Source organism: Leptosomus discolor, chromosome 6 (assembly GCF_034619465.1).
Source record: "Leptosomus discolor isolate bLepDis1 chromosome 6, bLepDis1.hap2, whole genome shotgun sequence".
Lineage (NCBI taxonomy): Eukaryota > Metazoa > Chordata > Aves > Leptosomiformes > Leptosomidae > Leptosomus > Leptosomus discolor.
The window spans coordinates 41909603-41928749 of record NC_141396.1 but is presented as its reverse complement, the minus strand read 5'-3'; the positions used below and the strand labels follow the sequence as shown (position 1 = coordinate 41928749).

The 19147-nt window shown below is 43.7% G+C and overlaps 2 protein-coding genes across 2 annotated transcripts in view; one reads left to right on the top strand and one right to left on the bottom strand.

Annotated features, from left to right (window-relative positions):
* The window catches only part of AKAP9 (A-kinase anchoring protein 9), a 98683-nt gene extending 92328 nt beyond the window's left edge, over positions 1-6355 (top strand). Inside the window, exons 48-51 of the mRNA XM_086467319.1 lie at positions 39-124; positions 915-990; positions 4971-5110; positions 5779-6355. Coding sequence (XP_086323445.1) covers positions 39-124; positions 915-990; positions 4971-5110; positions 5779-5822 — 346 coding nt within the window. The 3' untranslated portion in view covers positions 5823-6355. The remainder of the gene's footprint in view (positions 1-38; positions 125-914; positions 991-4970; positions 5111-5778) is intronic.
* A 1266-nt stretch (positions 6356-7621) lies between these two features.
* On the bottom strand, positions 7622-18158 carry CYP51A1 (cytochrome P450 family 51 subfamily A member 1). The gene is made up of 10 exons (XM_086466892.1): positions 18006-18158; positions 17220-17318; positions 16048-16224; positions 12443-12569; positions 11123-11297; positions 10812-10931; positions 10170-10365; positions 9493-9588; positions 8420-8588; positions 7622-7800 (listed from the first exon to the last, which is right to left on the bottom strand). Exons 1-10 carry the CDS (start codon positions 18156-18158, stop codon positions 7622-7624), a joined length of 1491 nt encoding a protein of 496 aa, XP_086323018.1.
* Between the last annotated feature and the right edge of the window lie 989 nt (positions 18159-19147).

Genomic DNA, 19147 nt, shown 5'->3' with positions numbered 1-19147 from the left:
TATCCTGAAGTATTTTATTTTTTTTATTTGAAATGCAGAATGAAGTTCCTGGTTCGTCGATGGCACAGAGTTACAGGTTCTGGTATACTGAGTATCAATAGGGATGTCTTTAGCCAGAGTACAGGTAAATCATCGTCCATTAATGACTGAAAAATGGTATTCACAAGTCACACCACTGCTTAATGGAGATAGTTTTTAATTTGTGTTTAATTTGTATTATTATGAATGGGGTGCTGTTCCCCCTTCCTTTTGCTAGAATTGCTTGGATCAACCTGTTTCTCAGGTTTCTGAGAGTTACTGTGCTCAGCACAGACACTAATCTATTTGCTTTCTCTTCGGTCTTGTTTTGCTCCGTTGTGGGTGGCATTTAAAAGAGTATGGCAACTTCCCCTATGGAGTGTGTTTGTAAAAACAATTTTAGCTGCATCATTGGGTTTCTCATAAGAGATCTGCACCCCCCGTTCCAAGAGGGGATGCTGAGGACAGGGATGGACAGAGGAATTGTAGCAACTACAGGACACCACAGTGGCAACAGAGCCTATTGACCAGCCCTCCCTGGCCTTTTCCTCCAAACAAAAGCCTGTCATTCTTCTGTTACAGTTTGGAGAAGTCTGGTTCTCTGTTTGCCTTTTGGTAAGAGCCTAAGGAGAATCAGAAGCTTATTTATTAATTCCTGGCTGTCTACGTCTGTGCTGAAACCCTGTCCTGCTCAGTCTGTGAGAGTTTTCTCATTAACATCAGTGAGGCCAGGATTTCACCTCTGGTTTTCTCTGAAGCAGTCTGAAACTGGTCTGCATTTGTTAAACACCATTTTTGTGATGCACAAACAGAAAAACTCCCATTTGAGATTCCCAGTAAAGTGCAAAAGGTGTTACTTTTTTTAGTTTTCATGACATTGCTTTTTATATTTCTAGGTAGTGAAGTGCGGCCTGATTCATTCTCTGGTGGTGTAGATCTTTATGGAGAACAAAGGCATTCCTATAGATCCAGGTCAGTCATGGAGTCTCCTAGATCTCTCCTGTAGACTTTCAACATAAGTACATTTTAGATTATTATTATTCTCTGTCAGAACACTGTTTAACTAAATGAATGTGCTAATGCTTACTGCTAAGGTTTGTAATCTTTTTAGATAAGATTTTTTAACTTAAATTACATCTCATGCCTTCAGTGTATGTCTACTCATCACCTGATCAAGGCCAAAGCTTGCAGACTTTTGCTATCTGATTTATGTCATGTTCTTGGAACTGGTGGTAGATTGCTGGGTGGAGCTACAGTTACCTACCTACATCTGTAGAGTCTAGGCTTTGCGACCAAGCGAACCTGTTCTTTCTGGTTGGCAGCAGAGTGTGGCATGGAGAGGGGCTGCCTCAGGTGCCCTCAGCCGAAGGAAGGGAAAAACAGGGACAGAGAAAAGCAGGGCAGCTCACCATGGCTGGGGAAGGTCATCTGGGTACTGTGGGTTGGGAAGAATTACCGTGGCCTTATGGCCAGAGTGTGGGTGGAAGCTGCTTGGTAGCTCTGCTGCTAGTTCTTGTTTAAACCTTTTGGTTGGCTCTACTAAGCTGTGATAGCAGAGGTATGAGTGAATCAGGTGCCAGTGAAACCAGTTGTTATTCATCAAAGGCAATGTTTTTATGAGCACCGTCAGCCTTTAGTGAGTGCATATGGAGTTGTGAGCTCAGATTTTTACTGAATGTCAGATTCTAGTCATTTTGGTTTTTCATTTTTATATAAACCACCTCAACATTTGTAACCTTAGTTTGTGGCAACCATAACAGTTTACATGGAAAAAAATGTTTAATCTATCTTAGCCACTTTTGACTTTTACTTATAGAGAGTAATGAGGAGAGACAGAATCCTGTACAGATGGCTGTGTCCTTGTTCACACAAGCTTCTTAATAGAAAAGCAAACTTGAATCTACCACAGCTTCTGCTGAAGTCTCAGTAGGAATTTTCTGATCAGTCTTTGTCCCAAAGAAATGCAGCAACAAATCAGGTGCAGTAAAAAGAAAAGGCAACTGGGAAAAGCGGTTTCTCTGGGGAAGGCAGTATGATGGCTTGGGCAGTAAATGGCAGGGAGGTTAAATGGGTATGTGTCCTGGTTTAACAGCAGCTGGCAACTCAGCCCCACCAGCCACTCCTTCACTCCCCCCCTCCCTGTGCGATGGGGATGAGAATCAGAAGAGTAAAAGTGAGAAAACTGAGATAAAGACAGTTTAATAGGTAAAGCAAAAGCTGTGCACACATGCAAAGCAAAACAAGAGATTCACTTCCCATCGCAGGCAGGTGCACAGCCATCTCCAGGAGAGCAGGGCTCCATCACGCGTAACAGGGATTTGGGAATACAAACGTCATCACTACAAACATTCCCACCTTCCTTGTTCTTCCCCCAGCTTTGTAGGATGAGCATAATTTTGTATGGTCTGGAATATCCATTTGGTCCCAGCTACGTCCCCTCCCAGCTCCTTGTACCCCCCACAGCCTCCTCGCTGGTGGGGTGGGGGAAGGAGCAGAAAAGCCCTTGGCTGTATGTGAGCTCTGCTCAGCAACAGTGAAAACATCCCTGTGTTACCAGCTCTGGTTCCAGCACAAATGCAAAATTTGGCCCCATACCAGCCACTATGGAGAAATTTAACTCTATCCCAGCCAAAACCAGCTCATTCTCCACCCCTTATTTCATACCGTTTACGTCATGCTCAGGTTTCACAGTCCCATACGTTCTTATTACCCACCACCCCCCTTCCCATCCTTTGATGTAATACACAGATATCATTCCCTTAGTCTATGGACCACCCCTGTGAAATGTCTGTGAAATGTCCATAAACGTCCACACAATATCCATTGAGTTCATTTAGTCCGTGACTTTGGGCTCCATCTGTTATGGTGGTCACTCAGGACAGGAGAGGTGGTGTGTTGCGTGGAGTTACTGGGCACCAAAGCCAGCTTAGGTTGGGTCACTGCTGCACTTGCACTGCTTCTTGTAAAACTTGTCCTCCACTTGTTCAGGTGGTTCCTGGTAAGTAGTTCCTATCACATGCAACTCAAATCACAGGTTACATTACTTTAATGGTATTTCCATTACAGTCTCCACCCCTGGGCCAGGTTATAGGGTTTAACATGTCAGTGAACTCCTCCCCTTGCTCCTAGCCTGGCTAGCAGTAAGGGGTTCCTGCTATAGCAATTCCTATAACATGCTACTCATATTCCAGATTCCAACAATTTAAAGGTATTTCCATGACAGTCTTCACCCCTGGTCCCCTTTGGACCAGACCATCGGGTTTAATATTGCAATGAACTCCTCCCCTTGCCCCTGCTCTGGCTTGAATGTATCCACAGACCTTAGGGGTGTAGTTGCTCCAAGCAGAGCCTTATCTGTGAGCTACAGTCTCTCCAGGGCTGTGCCTGCAGCAGCATAGACATATCCGCAGCCGTAGTTGCTTTGGGGTGCACCTGCTCCAGCATGGCCTTCTCAGTGGGCCACAGTGCCTTCAGAGATATACCTGCTTCAGCGCGGCCTACCCACAGCCACAGTCCCTTCAGAAGTAAACCTGCTTCAACATGGCCTTACCCATGGCTGCGGCCGCTCCAGGGTGTACCTGCTCTGTCATGGGCTTATCCATGGCCACACACTTTGAGGTGCTCCAGCATGACCTCAAGCACAGCCACTGATGCTTCACGGTGCACTTGCTGCAGCATGGACTTGCCCACAGCCGCAGATGCTTTGAGGTGTGCCTTCTCCAGTGTGGACTTACCCTGGAGCCACAATCCCTTCAGAGGTATACCTGCTGCAGCACAGGCATTACCACGGCCACAGACACTTTGAGATATACCTGCTTTGGTGTGGACTTATCCATGGCCACAAACACTTGGGCCTCATCCACAGGTCACAGTCCCTTCAGTTCAAGTTCACACTGGAGTTCCAGCCTGTCCAGTCCAACAGCGCAAATACAGCAGCGATGCCCTGGCCATCTGCCAGCCCAGGCACATTGCCATTGCTGTTAGCAAAATGTCCCCAGGCACAGCAGACTCAGGTGAAGCAGCACAGCAAGCAGTGAAAGACACTAACAAGCACTGGGCTCTAATATACAGTGAGGCAAGCAAGCCCCATGGCAAGCCTGTGAGCCTTCCCCTTAATAGCTAAAGAGCAATAACAGCTATTAATTCAGTCTAGCACATATGAATCAAACCTGTTGTTATCCCGAACTCTTCGAGCCCCACCTTGGGTGCCAAAAAGGACTGTTGTGGTTTAACCTCTGCCGGCAGCTCAGCCCCCATCAGCTGCTTACTCACTCTCCCCCAGTGGGATGGGAGAGAGAATCAGAAGAGTAAAAGTGAGAAAACTCATGGGCTGAGGTAAAGACAGTTTAATGGGTAAAGCAAAAGCCGTGCACACCAACAAAGCAAAACAAGGGATTCATTCCCCACTTCCCATCACAGGCAGGTGTGCAGCCATCTCCAGGAGAGCAGGGCTCCATCATGTGTAATGGGGACTTAGGGAAGACAAATGCCATCACTCCGAGCGTCCCCCCTTCCTTCTTCTTCCTTCAGCTCTATATGCTGAGCATGACATCATACAGTCTGGAATGTCCCTTTGGTCAGTCGGGGTCAGCTGTCCCAGCTGTGTCCCCTCCCAACTCCTTGTGCCCCCCCAGCCTCCTTGCTGGTGGGGTGGAGCGAGGAGCAGAAAAGCCCTTGGCTCTGCGTGACCTCTGCTTAGCAACAAAAACATCCTTGTGTTATCAGCTCTGGTTGATTACAAATCCAAACATAACCCATGCCAGCTACTATGGAGAAATTTAACTCTATCCCAGCCCAAACCAGCACAGTATGATGTGCTGGCTACCACATGGGTGAGTTAAGGGGCATGCAGCCAGGGCTGTGTCACCCCTTACAGTATTTTGCTGTGTCTGCTGATACTTACATTTTACTTGAAATTTCGCTTTTTGAAAACACCTGTGTTCTGCCCCTAGGTTGCACAGTATCCATGCTGATTTGAATCCAGTCTCTTTCGCCTGTTCTCAGCTCCAGAACTATGATCCCGAAAGAGCTTTAACCGACTACATAAATCGGCTGGAGGCACTACAAAGGCGACTTGGCAGCGTGCAGTCAGGTAAGGGCTCAGGCAGTCCTGCCCATGACTTCTGGGTTGCACAAGACACAGTCCTGAGTTAGAATGTATGTGCTGGTTCTCCAAGATACATAATAAATATCTTTGATTTTAGGTATTTTCAGCCTTAAACAAGAGGCTATTCTGAGCTGTTGCAAAAAGCTCATTACAAAGAAAATTGTTAAATTCTTTGGAGGGAGACATACAAATGTGCTTTAATTACAGATTTTGAGTCTACTGGTAAGACTTTAACTTTCCCTGATCTCTAATGAACGTGCAGCAAGGATTCAGTTGGCATCTTATTAAGATTTTAAGTTAGATGGAGAAAAATGTTGAGAAGTGGGAGTACAAGGGGAATTTCTTCTACCACTTTGATTACAGAAGTTACAGCCTTTTGTCTCATAGATGATGGCAATTTTTGTGCTGCTTTAAAAGGAATACATCAAGAAAATTGTCAGATCAATGGGACGTAATTTATCAAACTTGGTTTTTGCAGTTACAGTGTTGAAGTCTTAAGTCAGCATAAAATTCATCATTTGAGGAAGCTTTGTTCTTAAAAGATTTACCATGTAAAATCTTTCACACTTATTCAGCTGAATAACATGTCATTGGTGAATCCTCATGTACTTATTCCAAGTAATCTTGATGAAAAATCTTTCCCCATCTTACAGGTTCGACTTCATACACTCAGTTGTACATGGGTATGAGAAGATAATACCCTTTCAGCATCTCCATCATGGCAGTGCTGTTAATGGATTGCTTTCTGTAAACCCGTGCTCTTTCTGTGCTTTTGTATAATGTGTATATTGTGGGACCAATACAAACACAGCTATACGATTGTATACACTTCCATCCTGGCACACCCACAGAGACTGGGATTTATGTATATAGGCACTTCTATGTCCATGCAAAAAAAAAAAAAACCCACCAAAAAACCCCCACCACACCCCACCATTAAATTACATGTATATTTGTGGAATGCTAATTTAAATGATTAACTTATGATGTGTATTTATCAAAAGGGTGCAAAGATGAAACGTGTATTAATGAAATTGAGCTACATGGAGCAAAGTTTACTTGCACTTTTTTCTGGCAAGGCTACTGAAGTTACATGCCTCTCGTAATATTTGCTACTGGCAGTACAGACAGAATATCACTTGTAGAGACCTATTTTTGTAATGGTAGAAGTTTTGAATTTTATGGATATTTTGTCAAATTACTGAAATAAAGATGACTTCATGCTTTTAACCGTGTTCGAGAACCACTCCCTTACTCACACTGAAAAGGCTCCTCCTGCTCGTGGTGGCTGCTGCTAAGCAGAGGAGACAGGTTAAAGCCGGGTTTCTGAAGAGCCTGGTCCCATCTGACGGGGCTGGAAGGTCCTGCACAGCCTCAGCTGCTGCCACTGACACAAACACAAGGCTTTGTTACAGTTACTGTCAGGAGCAGGACAGACAGGGCTGGCTCCAGGGAGCACTGATGAGGTGGGGGGGAACCTCTTTGCATGACCAACTTTCATACTTAGAAGACAGAAGGAAAGTTTACTACATACTTACTTATAAAAGCTTTTTCAGAATTGACAGCATTGAGCACAGAAAACTTCCACAAGAGGTTTGTTTATAAATTTAATTCCAAGTTCCTGTGAGCCAGAGCTCGTTACCATTTATCATCACCACTTCTGAACCAAACACCATTTAACAATCCTGTGTGAATCGGTACGCAGGGGACAGACAGATATTTCACTTAACTTGTGACCATTTTATACACGAACATGTTATTTACAAAATTAATGTTATTTGTATCATCATACTATTACTTTCACACTTACATCAAACTTCCAGAGATCACTACTTGCAGAAGGTTTTTTTAGAAAATTGTTCTTTCTGAACTGAAGCATTTTACAGCTGTAAGTTAGACATCTAAATCATTTATTCTCAGAAAAGACTTCTCTGTGAACGTTCCGTAGCCTGCCTCTTGCTTAGCTGTACAGTAATTTTTTTAAAAAATAATCAGCCATGGCCATATGCAGTTTGCTTGAAACAGAATCACTCATAAAGGTAGGGCACCACCAATTACTTTCCCCCATAGGGCCTGTTCCCTGATGTGTTTACTGGCATTGCATACAGAGGTAAGGTGCACTGGTTTACCCTGTATTATCCAGAGAAAAGTAACCTTCAATTATTTTTGAAAAGCAAAGAGTTTCAGTTATAGAAATGACTTATTTCTTCGCCTGAAAGAGCTGGCATGCACCTTAAAAGTGTTACACCAATAGAAAAGACACCTTTTCTTTAAAAATGCAATGAGACAGTTGTAGAACAAGCAGTTACACACAGCAGCATTAACTGATGTGGGCAAACAAACGAAATAGACACAAAAACTCTGCACTTGGTAGATTATTGTTCCTTTCCTAACCATAGATGGAACAGTTTCCATTTGCCACTCATTTTCTCACAATTTTATTCAGAAGTCTGTTAGTTTACACAACTTAAAGAATTACGGGTTTAGCTCCAGGATTTAGAGTGACCTCCTCTTATATCTGATAATGGGATTATTAGGTGTGTGGATCATTGTTGTGTAATTTATAGTTGGAAAATAGTCATTGATGAGATCAAATTCATACAAACGAAGCAAAGTAGACCAAATAGTCTTAATCTGAACATAGGCAAAGTTTTCTCCAATGCAGCGATGACGGCCTAGAAGGAAAGCCATAAAAGCAGTTAGAAGAGTTAATCACATCACCTTTGACAATAACCTAACTTTAAAAATTTGATGCAGACAGTAATTGCTTCTTTCCTCTCTAAACAGCGTGAGGCTCTGATGCTGCACATACACCAGTATGAAACTCCATCAAAGTCTTGTTTTCATAAGCTGTCACTGCGTAACACAGACTGAGTGATTTAAATGAGATTGTGTTGCTCTGTCCTCACCAAGAAAGCATTAGTTTATGTATCCTCAAAGAAGCATTTGCAACGCTAAGAAAAGGTATCAACGCTAACTGTGTTGTGGTAAACTGTTGGGGCAGCCATGATTCTATGCAGATTTTTGCTCTGCTTTAAACTGACTTTGTATAACCAGGTTTTTACCTTGACTTGAAAAGACTCAAGTCAAACATCACACGCGCTAACCTGAAGATCTGTTCTGATTGCTGTGAGCAATACGCACAGCTCTTGCTTCATTCTTTTAACAGCACTTTCACTGTAAGAAAATTTTCAGGCAGGAAGAGGCTACAGCACAGGGAGGTGCTGTATGAGACAACCAGCATGAGCCACTTCAGTACACAATCGCTCAGGAATGTGTTGTTTCATCACTCACCAGCGCCAAATGGAACATATGCAAATTTCTCTCCAGCTGCTGGGTTGTCTTGGAGATACCGGTCAGGCTTGAAGTCTAGAGCATCTTTCCAGGAGTCCCTGAGTCTGTGGTTGACAGTGGGAGATACACAGACCTGATGACCAGGGGGAATGTTATACCCAGCAACAGTCTACAAGAGAAGAGACAAGACCCCACACATCAAAAGATTTTTCTGGTTTTCTTTTTAAAGTGTTACATCATGAGGCTTGAATTTCAAAAGAGATTTTGGCTAAGCTCGTTTAAAATTAATGCAGCCTAATACTTTATTGTTTTACTTGTACAGGGCACAATGTTCAAACGTTTGCAGGAACTTTTCGGCTGCTTTAACAAGGCTGGCAATTCTACAGAAAGAGTTTTCTAAAAAATTGAATGAACTTAAAATTTATTGAAAGCATTTGTCAGGGGAGGGATATTCTTTTAAAAAATTAGTTAACTTATTGGACTTTGGGTTTTATTTGTACAAACAGCAAGTTTTCTTTCAGATTTACCAAGCTTGTACTACGTGCAAACCAAATTTTTCCAACACAGCTATTAAAAATACCTGGCAAACAAAAAAATACCTTTAAATGGTAGCACCAAACTAAGAACTCAAGTGAGACCGAGAGTGAAAAGAAAGGGTCAGTTTTGCTGAATAAGACTGCATGTGGCTGCTACTGCGTGTCCTCAGAGCCCTCCCTTCTCTAGGCTGAACAAACCCTGCTACCTCAGCCTCTCCTCACAGAAGTGCTCTGACCCCTGTCCATCTTGGTGGCTCTCTGCTTGCCTGACTTCATCAACATCTTGATTGCTGGGGGCCAAGGGGTCCAAAACTAGCACAAATAATTCCAGATGAAGGTAACAACTACCAAGTTCAAGGTATTAATTACTTTCCTCAATCAACACTGGCTGCACTCCCAGTGATAGCGCCCAGGCTGCCATCACCTTTCATCCCTCCCAGCACATGCTGCTTACCCATGTTTGCCTTCTGCCAGCCAGGACACCCCCCACCTGGCCTGTTCTATTGAAGCAAGGTTGGCTCCAACACATGTACTCACTTGGGGAGTCTTGGCCATTCTCATCATGGTCATTATAGGAGGTCTAAGCCTTAGAGTTTCTTTTAGACAGCGATCCAGCAAACTGAGATCCTTCAACTGAAAATACAGAGAAAGTTATATATCAAAATACAGCCAAGATTATTCAACACAAAAAATGGTGGGTTTTATACCATTTTAAAGTAAATTTTAAAAAAATAAATGAAAGAGTAAGCAGCTTATATTTACATATACTTCATTAGCTACCCTGATAATTTTTTTTCCCCAATTGATTCAATTAAGGAGGAAAAAAATCTCTGACCAGTGCAATCAAATACAACTAGTTTCTTACTAACCTGTCTCACAACTGTTTTCTGATGCCTAATTAAAGAGAATAAGGTCACACTTTCCTCAGTGGGAACATGAGGATCTGCCTCCTCTGTAGAACTATCGTTTCTTAAATAGACATTGTAGGAAGTGTAATTTCTTTAATCAGCACTGATTAAAAACGGTAGCAAGCTGAAAATTTATTTGGAGAGGAGAAGACGGAGGAGATATATTGGCAAACAGTGTTATCACAGAGCGATTGTGCCAGATTATGATTCTAACACTAAGTATATGACTGCATTTTACATTACTTTTTAAAATAAGCACCTGAAAGTATATAAAAAAAAACAGAAGGAATAATGTAGCATACAAACCTGGTCGTAAGTTAATGGTGGCAAGTCGTCCCCACAAACTGCTTTTTGTTCTGCGTAGCACTGTTCCTGTATCGGTTTGTCTCTGGCTATGAAGAAGCCAAGCCAGGCACTGGTGGTGGAAGACGTGTGCTGCCCTGCTAGGAGCAGCCCAATAAGCATTCCAGCAATTTCATCATCTGTCAGCGGACGGCCATCCCTAGGTTGAAGGGTGTTACGTTAGAGCTTCATTTGATCAGGTTTCAGTTACAGTGGCATTTACAATTTCTTCTAATGTACTTCGTTCTCCTCCTCCTCTTTTGTTGCCTACCCTGAATGGAGCAGCAAAAGATCTGGGAGTAGAGAGAAGGGAGAACAGACAGAGAGAGACCCTAGCAGCCTTAAGGAAAATCATTACTGAACAGGCAGCAAAGAGAAAGGAAGCAACCTTGTGACCACTGATGAAAATCTCAGACACCTGAATAACATTTACAAGTGAAGTTTTTAAGCTGTTTTTAAGAATACAGCTAGGGCCAATTGCTGGCACCAAAACCAATTAAGAACATGAGGGAATATTTCTTTTTTTTTGGTAGGTTCGTTTTGAGCTCTTTGGTTAAAACTAAGTAAAACATCTATAAATGACAAGTCTTCAAAACCTTGGCTTACTTGTATGAAGCATCAAGTAGAGTTTGGAGCATATCATCCTCCTTTTCCTCAGACTTTCGACGTTTCTCAATAACCTCGTAGAAAATATTCTTTATTTTTTTGTGTGCTTGATCTCGACGTCTGTGATTCAAAACACTTCTGTTAGCAACATTGTATAAAATAACGCATAAAATGCTTATGAGATTTATTGGGCTGTCTAGAATAGCTTTGCAAACAAGAAGTACAAGGGGAAAAAAAAAAACAAAAAAACCAAAAAAAACCAAGACATTTAGATGAAATACTTAAGTTACTTCATCTGTTATTTCTGGTACCTGAAGCTCGGCAGAGGTAGCCAGCCTGGCAGAAGCCAGGCAGCATGAGTAAAACCCCCATCCAAATCGGCGTACAGCTGAGCCACCTTCTCATTCAGTAAGCTTCTTATTTCTTTCCCATGTAAGCAATGACTTGCTGTCAAAATGATAAGTTCTGAAAGGGCTTCAAACAGGTCTGAGGGAAGATTTGAAAAATGTTACTGAAGATGCATGTCAGGTGAGATGTTCTGTTTCACAGGTTATTAATTTTTATTTTGTAGAAGAGAACAAGTAACTGGACACAGATTAATGATTTTTAAATAGAGCTTTAGATTGTTTTACTAGGAGAACAGAGCATCTAATTTCAAATTTCTGTGTATCTGTCACCTGTCTGTCTTCAAACAACTTTTTCATTAGATCACTGATTTCAACGACTTTTTTCCAAGGTATTTTTTTTGAGACATTTTTCTAAGAGAGCTAGTAATCCTTACGAAATAAGCCATGCAGCCCAAGCTCAATCCTTAATAAATATAAAAGTAGTTATACAAAAACTTAACCTTGAAATCCAAACCCATGGGAAACCAGTTCGTTTTGAGGCTCACTGTATTATTTTTAAATAATAATATTTATACATTTAATTCAATGATATATAATTTTATCTTTAATTACATTAAATAAATATAGAAATTATATACTTGTAAAAGAAATAAATATGTAACTCCTAACTATTTTAATATAATTTATTATATAAATATTACGTATTTATATATCTGTTTAAATAAATACTATTTCTGACACTGTTAAGCCACTGTGGGCTTGCAGGAGTGATGGGTGAAGTCTAGCAGGCTAGTTGCAAAAGACAGGTGGGAAATAAAAGAAGAATTCCACGTAGATCACTAACCTAACCTTATCAGCTTCAAGGATGCAGTTCTTCAGTGTAGAAAACTCCTGAGCTAAGATCTCCGAGAGGCTCTGGGAAGTCAGAGCAGTATCTGTTCCTAGGAACTAAGAGTTGGTTACACCGAGCTGACTCACATCACGCAAAATGAGGACGACTCAGCCAGGCAGCAGTTACACTCCCTGTTATCTGACTACGAAAGCACAAGGAAGATAGCCCTTTACTCCAGTCAACGATTTTATGAGCAGCTTTATTCTCCAATAGCCTTAAATTTGATTAAACAAAATCTGTATTTTGCACGTTTCTTCTGATGTTCCATGCAGTTTTACCTCTGTCATTTTTCATTTATTTAATACTGCAGTAAATCATTTACAAAAACATACTGCCTTGGCCTTAATTCCTTCCCAGAAAATCTGAGGAAAAACGCATCTGATCTTGCTTACTTTTTTCTCCACTCTCTCCCCAGGCTTTGAAATACTCCTTTGTTTCTTCCTCAATCACAGATACATGCTGTTTGAACTGAGCAATATTTAGCCCAGTTTTGAGCATCTTCTTTTGTTCCAAAAATACCTAGAGGTACCAAGTCAGAAAAAGCAACCAGTAAAAGGATCATATTAATGTAATTAACAAGTTATTATCATTTGCACTATAAGAATATACTGAAGTAAAAAGAAATTATGATTAAGATAGCAGGGTACAACAGATACTCAAATTTAAACAATAGCTAATACTCCATTTTTCACCTTTGTTTTTCAAGCCAAAGTTTAGTAATATCCAAGTAAAAGACCAGCTCAAGGGAGCTACAATTATCGCTCTTACAGTACTAAAGCAGAAAATAGTTTGAATATCTTTGTTAAACTTCAGCCCTGAAGATACAAGAAGCATTCAAGACTGAAATACGGAACGCGCTTTAGATACATAAGCACAAATGGAATCAGACCTGTCCTTGCAAAGGCTGGATTCAGTCTGGGTTCCTTGTTATGTGGCCTCCTTGCTTTCTCTCCCCCAGAGCGTGTCTTATCTCATGCAGTAATACCTTACCTCTGGTGTAGAGATGCAACTTTTACAAGGCCTTCTGTTCTCACTGCCTGGGAAGTCTGATACAGAAGCAGGAAGCAAACTGCTTCCTAGGAAAATGGTGGGATTCACCTCCTCACCTCTTCCTCTTTTTCTTTGTATAGACTCATAGCTAACAAACCTACAGCTAAAAAGCCCATTATTAGATGAGAACCATTCAATGGATTGACATGACATCTACTCAGAAAATTATTCAATGAATTTTTAAGCCCTAATGATAAATTACGACATCTGCCCTAGAGATCTGCACTACATGAAAAACTGTCTTCCCACGCCAAGGGCTCTGCATGTACTATAAAGTTATTCACCAAACAAAAGGCATAAGAACAGTTACTTCCCATAAACTTCTGTTTTCAGAATGCAGTGGGGACTCCAGCAGTCTATCAGATGGTACACATGCAGAGACAAGCACATTTTCCCTTGCAACATGCTATCCTACCTCCAGCTTGCTGGAGACAGGAGTGGCACACCTGAGAGAACACATCCCCTGCCATTTCAGCTCCTCTCAACACAAAACTATCTGCAAGAGGCTTGGAGGGAGGAGACAGAGAGTGAATGAGTTGATATATAGACTATGCATATTAACAAACAATTACCAGAATTACTGGTAAATAAGTAACTTCTTCCTTCTAAGGAGCCATCAGTTCCTTTCTAACAAGTAGTCAGCTGTAAGGGGTGGCTTTTCTAAACACGTGACTGAAAGTCACTGTCAGATTAAGACACAGAGACTTGGCAGCTTGAGCAGAGAGAAGGGGGCCTCAAAAGAAAGTTCCATCAATGGTAGAATGCCAGGGAAAGTTTGAACGGCTCTAAATGCCTTCCCAGTAGATGACTGAAATGAAATCGTGGTGGTAGAGCACTACGCAAAGAACCAGCTCACCTCTAGCAGCATGCATTCTGGCCACAAGCAGACACACCACCTTGCTAGCTCCATTCAGGGAAACACACAACTAGAGATTACCAGTGCTTGCCAATAACAAAATCCCTGCATTGCCTCGCTGTGGAAAAAAGTAGCCCAGAAAATTTTCTGAGGAACCTGAATCTGCAGAGATAAAAAGAAAGAAGCCCTTCTAGTATCAAAGGTATGAATGAAGCAGACTTATCCACAGACACCCAAGGCTAAGTAATACAAAAATATTAATCTCTTGACTAAAGCAGAACCCAAACACACTCTAGGGGGAAAACTAGGGTAACTCTAGAAAAAGACCTTATTTCAGAAAAAAAGCAGTCTTCATGGACCAACGAAGTAAGCGTTAACCATCTTTATATGCTTGAAGAATATAGTTGTAAGAAATGCCCATTTCCAAGGAGCTTACAGAAAGTTCTATAAAACTCCTGAAGGATGAGATTAGATGCCATGGAAGAACTAGCTCTTGACTGAAGACATTCAAATCCATCTGAACTGCAGAGTGGGAAAGCAGAAGCCAACAACTGTAACAATATGTGAATGAACTTTCAGAGAATTAAGGACAAACCAGCACCTTTCAGTTTCAGGTCGACATCCCACAACAGCCAGAATCCAAAGAACAAGCACAACAGCGTAAAAATCTGGCCAATTTAGCAGTCTATGATTCACGCACACTTTTCTGAAACTAGCATATACCAGAGAAAAACACAAAAGACTTATTGCAGAGAATCATGTACCCTCTCCACTCTAGCAGCTCCAAAAGGGATCCCCAACTCCATCCCTAACTTTTTGAGGAAGGCCTCCAACTGTTGGAACTGGTAGAATTAAGTCTATTAGAATGATCCCACTTGTCGAAAAGGTCTCCTAGGACACAAGAAACTATCTCCTACTTGTTATCCAGGCTGCAGTCCTGCTGGTTTCATTCACAAAGGGACAGGAGGAGCTACGCAAATCCACAAGTGCGAAAAAACCCACCCCCCAACCAACTAAATAACCCTCCCCCCAAACTTTGTGACATGGTCTATCCACAATTCAACATTTCCTGACAAAACAGGAGACAACCAAGTTCTCCTTTACTTATTTACAAAGTCGCACATTGTTGGTAGTCAGTTGTATATGAGGTTTCCAAAAGAACAGTAAGAACAACATACGTACTTTGTGAGTCACTGCACAATGCCAGTGTGGAGGAAAACAGACAAGTGATTACTGGCCCTAAGCCACATAATTAAGAGGGCAACAATCACTGAAAGTACCTTCAGCAGGGGAGAATGAAGAGGCATGCTAAGGAGGAAAAGCCTTGATGGCCACAGAAACTTTTACCAGTCGAATGACTGGCATCTAGATAACAAAATTAAGCCAAAGCTGAAAATCCAAACCCAAAGTGCATCACAATGCGGTTTCTGCCACCAGCCTACTCTGTTGTACAACAGGCTGTCGATGTCAACATACACTCAATATAGAGTCCCAGCAGAGCAAGTCTGTCCATGGAAAAGTTGGCATCTCCAGTTTAAGAAACCGTCATGCCAGCAACAGGCACAAACAAGAGCAGCCAGGGCTTAGCTCGGAAACAGTGCCATGGTGCTTCCAGACCCACGCAGGCTGCATTCTGCAAACACACACGGGCTGATTTTTGTCCAAGCAAGACAAACCTTGTGGTGCAAATCAGCAGATTAATACTCCTGTACCTAGATTTGGCATGGCATAAATGAAAAATTCTCTCTCAAAAAGAAGACCTGAAGTTGCTCGTAAGGGAAAAGTAAACTGCGGTCAGTGGCATGCTATAAGGGAAGGAAAAACAGACCCACTTACTAGTTTTTCCTCTATGGTGAGATTAGATGGTTTCAAGAACAAAAAATAGCATCAAGACTGACAAATGGCCAGGTGATAAATAAAGCAACCTGAACATGTTCAGTCTTGATTATCCAAGTGAGACGATTTGCCTGCAATATGCCACCATTGCATATGAACACACAACCCCATCATACAGAGCCAAGAGCTCAGGGCTTCCTGCTCAGAATTTAAATTACGCTACCCTTCTACTCATCTTATATTTAAAACACATACCATATTAGGGACATCATAAGCAACGCCCTTGCCAAAAACTGGCGTAGTTAACCGAGAGTATACATCCTCTGCATTCAAATCTTCATTTTTACTGTTGAAGAGTAGAGCAGCAGCATCACTACCCAGTAAATACGTGAATGTCTTGCCAACCATAGTGAAACTGAACACAGGTCCATACTAAGAGAGAGAAAAAACCCACCAGTTTATTTTAAATGCAAGGAACACAAATCATTAAATCCGTATCTCTTTATGTAGAGGCTTCCATAAATCACTTGCTCTCCCAAGAAGTGTCTAGAGATTTAATAAAGACACAAATATTTTAAACCCCATTTAAATTCTGTTCTCAGTATACTTATTAGTGATATCTAACATAATAACAAACACAAATGATCTTGCACGTTTTAAAACCATTTAGTTTAAGAAAAGTAAATAAAAGATCAATTACAGTACAAAAACTAGCAGGGAAATTACAGCACACATAGCCTCCAGTGATCTAGAAACACTGTCTCAAAACAGTCTGGATTTGGAGCTACATAGAGGTACTTGAGCAAATAAGATTTTAAAGTCTAAAGGTCATCTCCAGCAGATCTTCACACACTGAATTTGGCTTTCTCTAAGCTAACCAAGCTAAGATTTAAACTTACATTTTAGACAATGTGAAACAGATCATTAAACCTTATTTCATCAGAATTAAGGCTCTGTTGCCTTAGTCAATTTCTTTTGGGCTGTTATAGTATAAAACCCAGCCCTTTGAACATTGGAGAGGGTCTTGAAATTCATCAACTTGCCTACAGAGGTGGTCAGCTACATCACAGGCTGGTCACAGGTTAGTAAAAAGCAAGATTAAAAGCGAGATTAAAATTAAGACAAGAAATAACATAATGAAAATGGCTTCTTGATTAACTTGTGAGTCAGCTGTGAGCATTACCCAGATACAGATATATATTTTTTTTAAACCTGAAACATGAGAGATCTCTCAAAAAGCGCTATTTCTCTAACAGCAATGTGCATAAAGAGATCTAAAGAAACCAGAGCCTGCTCTGCATGTTCCATTCCATATTCGAGGCAGTAAATGAGAAAGCACTGATTTTAAACAGGTTCCAGATGGAGAACTTAACAGATACACACAAATATTTTAGCAAGTGCTCAGCCAGTCGTGTGGGAAAACATACCTTGTCATAAGCATTTTCCAAAAATTCAATGGGACTTTTTCCAAATGCTATCGCATGTCCAAGGAAAGGGATGCTTGATGAAATATAGGGTGGGTATTTCTGAGGAAGAAAGAGAAAATTAAATCTTGAGTTTTTTCAGAGAATAATAAAGTCATGCCCGTTTACATAAAAACTGAACACAGAGGAGACTTTATGCATGTTTTGTTTAACGTGGTGGGTTTTTTTTTTTTTTTTTTTTTTGAAAAGGTCAACTTTGGACAACGGATTATTTTTTTTAAATAGCAGTTAGAGTGAGGCCCATTTAAGAGCAGTAGAGGTTCAAATAAAACGAATGCGATGGAGATCCTTGCTGACCTGCCTCCGAGAGCACAGCGAAGAAACAGTGCAAAGCGGAACGACAGCAGCCAGGGGCAAAGCGGCGCTGACGGTTTGTCCGACAGGCCCCCAAAAGCTCCAACCTCCGTTCACGTGCGGAGGAGCCTCAGCGGCGCCGGCGGAGCGGTACCGGGCGCGGCTTCGTCCCCACAGAGTCAACGCGCCTCCGCTTCGCGCCGCACCGAGCAGCGGGCGACGGGCCGGGCCAGCGCAGCGCTCCCGCTAGACACCGCCCCCGGGGCAGCCGCGGGAGCTCCTCGCCCGCCGAGGGGTCCGCTCGGTTCCCCACGTCCCTCGGCCCGCCACCACCACCCCTCCGCGAGAAGGCGGCGGGTTCCCCGCCCGGGCCCGTCGCCGCTCCCTGGCCCCGCCGCGGGCGGCCCGAGGCACCGCGCCTCCCACAGCGCCTACCCTCCGGTGGGAGCCGGCGTGGCGCCGGTAGCCCAGCTGGAAGAGGTAGCCGAGGCTCAGGGCGAAGGCGGAGGCGGCCAGCACCAGGGAGAGGGGGCTGCCGACGGCCACGCGCTCCAGCAGGGACCCGCCGACCTCCATCACGCTCAGCATCGCTCGCCGCCGGCCCCGGCCGCCAGCCCGCCCCTCCGCGCGCCGCGGGGCCGCCACGCCCCCCCGCGCTGGGCTGATCTCTGCCCATGTGACGATGCCCGGCGCCCGAGCCAACCGGCGGCCGCGCTCCACGGGGTGACGGCATCTGCCGGGCTGCGAGGGGCGCCATTGGGCGGGCGGGGGGCGGGGCCAGGGCCGTGGTCAGCGGTTGGTGGCCGGCAGAGACCTGGCGCGGAGGGGCCGCCGGCGGGCGGGGCAGCATCGCCGCTGGCCGCGGCCCGTGAGGGGAAAGCGGGGCCCCGTCTGCCTCCCCCGGCTCCCGAAAGGCTATGTCCGCCGGAGGGCCTACGGCCGAGGCCGCCTCCGAGCTGCTCGGTCTGGCCTCGCCCGGGACGAGCGCAGCTGCCGGCGCTAAGGGGCTGGTGGCCTCTGGCCTGCAGTGGTTTCCCGGTGCCACAGCCCCAGGGCAGCGGCCCGCTGGGGTAAACTCGTGGGTGTAAGCTCTTGTGGGCATCGCGTGTGTCAGCCCCACCCGAGTTCATACCCACACATGCAATGCTACAGGCTGGGGAGGAGCGGCTGGAAAGGTGCCCAGTGGAAAAGGGTGCTGGTTGACAGCCGGCTGAACGTGAGCCGGCAATGTGCCCAGGTGGCCAAGAAGGCCAACAGCATCCTGGCCTGTGTCAGCAATAGTGTGGCCAGGGCAGTAGGGAGGTGATCGTGCCACTGTGCTCGGCACTGGTGAGGCCGCACCTCGAATGCTGTGTGCAGTTTTGGGCCCATCACTACAAGAAAAACACTGAGGTGCTGGAGCATGTCCAGAGAAGGGAAACGAAGCTGGTGAAGGGTCTGGAGAACAGGCCTTATGAGGAGCGGCTAGGGAACTGGGGTTGTTTAGTCTGGAGAAGAGGAGGCTGAGGGGAGACCTTATCGCTCCTTACAACTACCTGAAAGGAGGTTTTATCAAGGTGGGGGTCGATCTCTTCTCC

Coding starts and splice junctions, on each gene's coding strand:
- CYP51A1 (XM_086466892.1), bottom strand. CDS start 18,158: ATGCTGAGCGTGATGGAGGTCGGCGGGTCCCTGCTGGAGCGCGTGGCC. Junction 10,366..10,811: donor CTACTTGATGCTTCATACAA/GTAAGCCAAGGT, acceptor CCTTCAACCTAG/GGATGGCCGTCCGCTGACAG. Junction 9,589..10,169: donor CACCATTAACTTACGACCAG/GTTTGTATGCTA, acceptor CTGTATTTTCAG/TTGAAGGATCTCAGTTTGCT.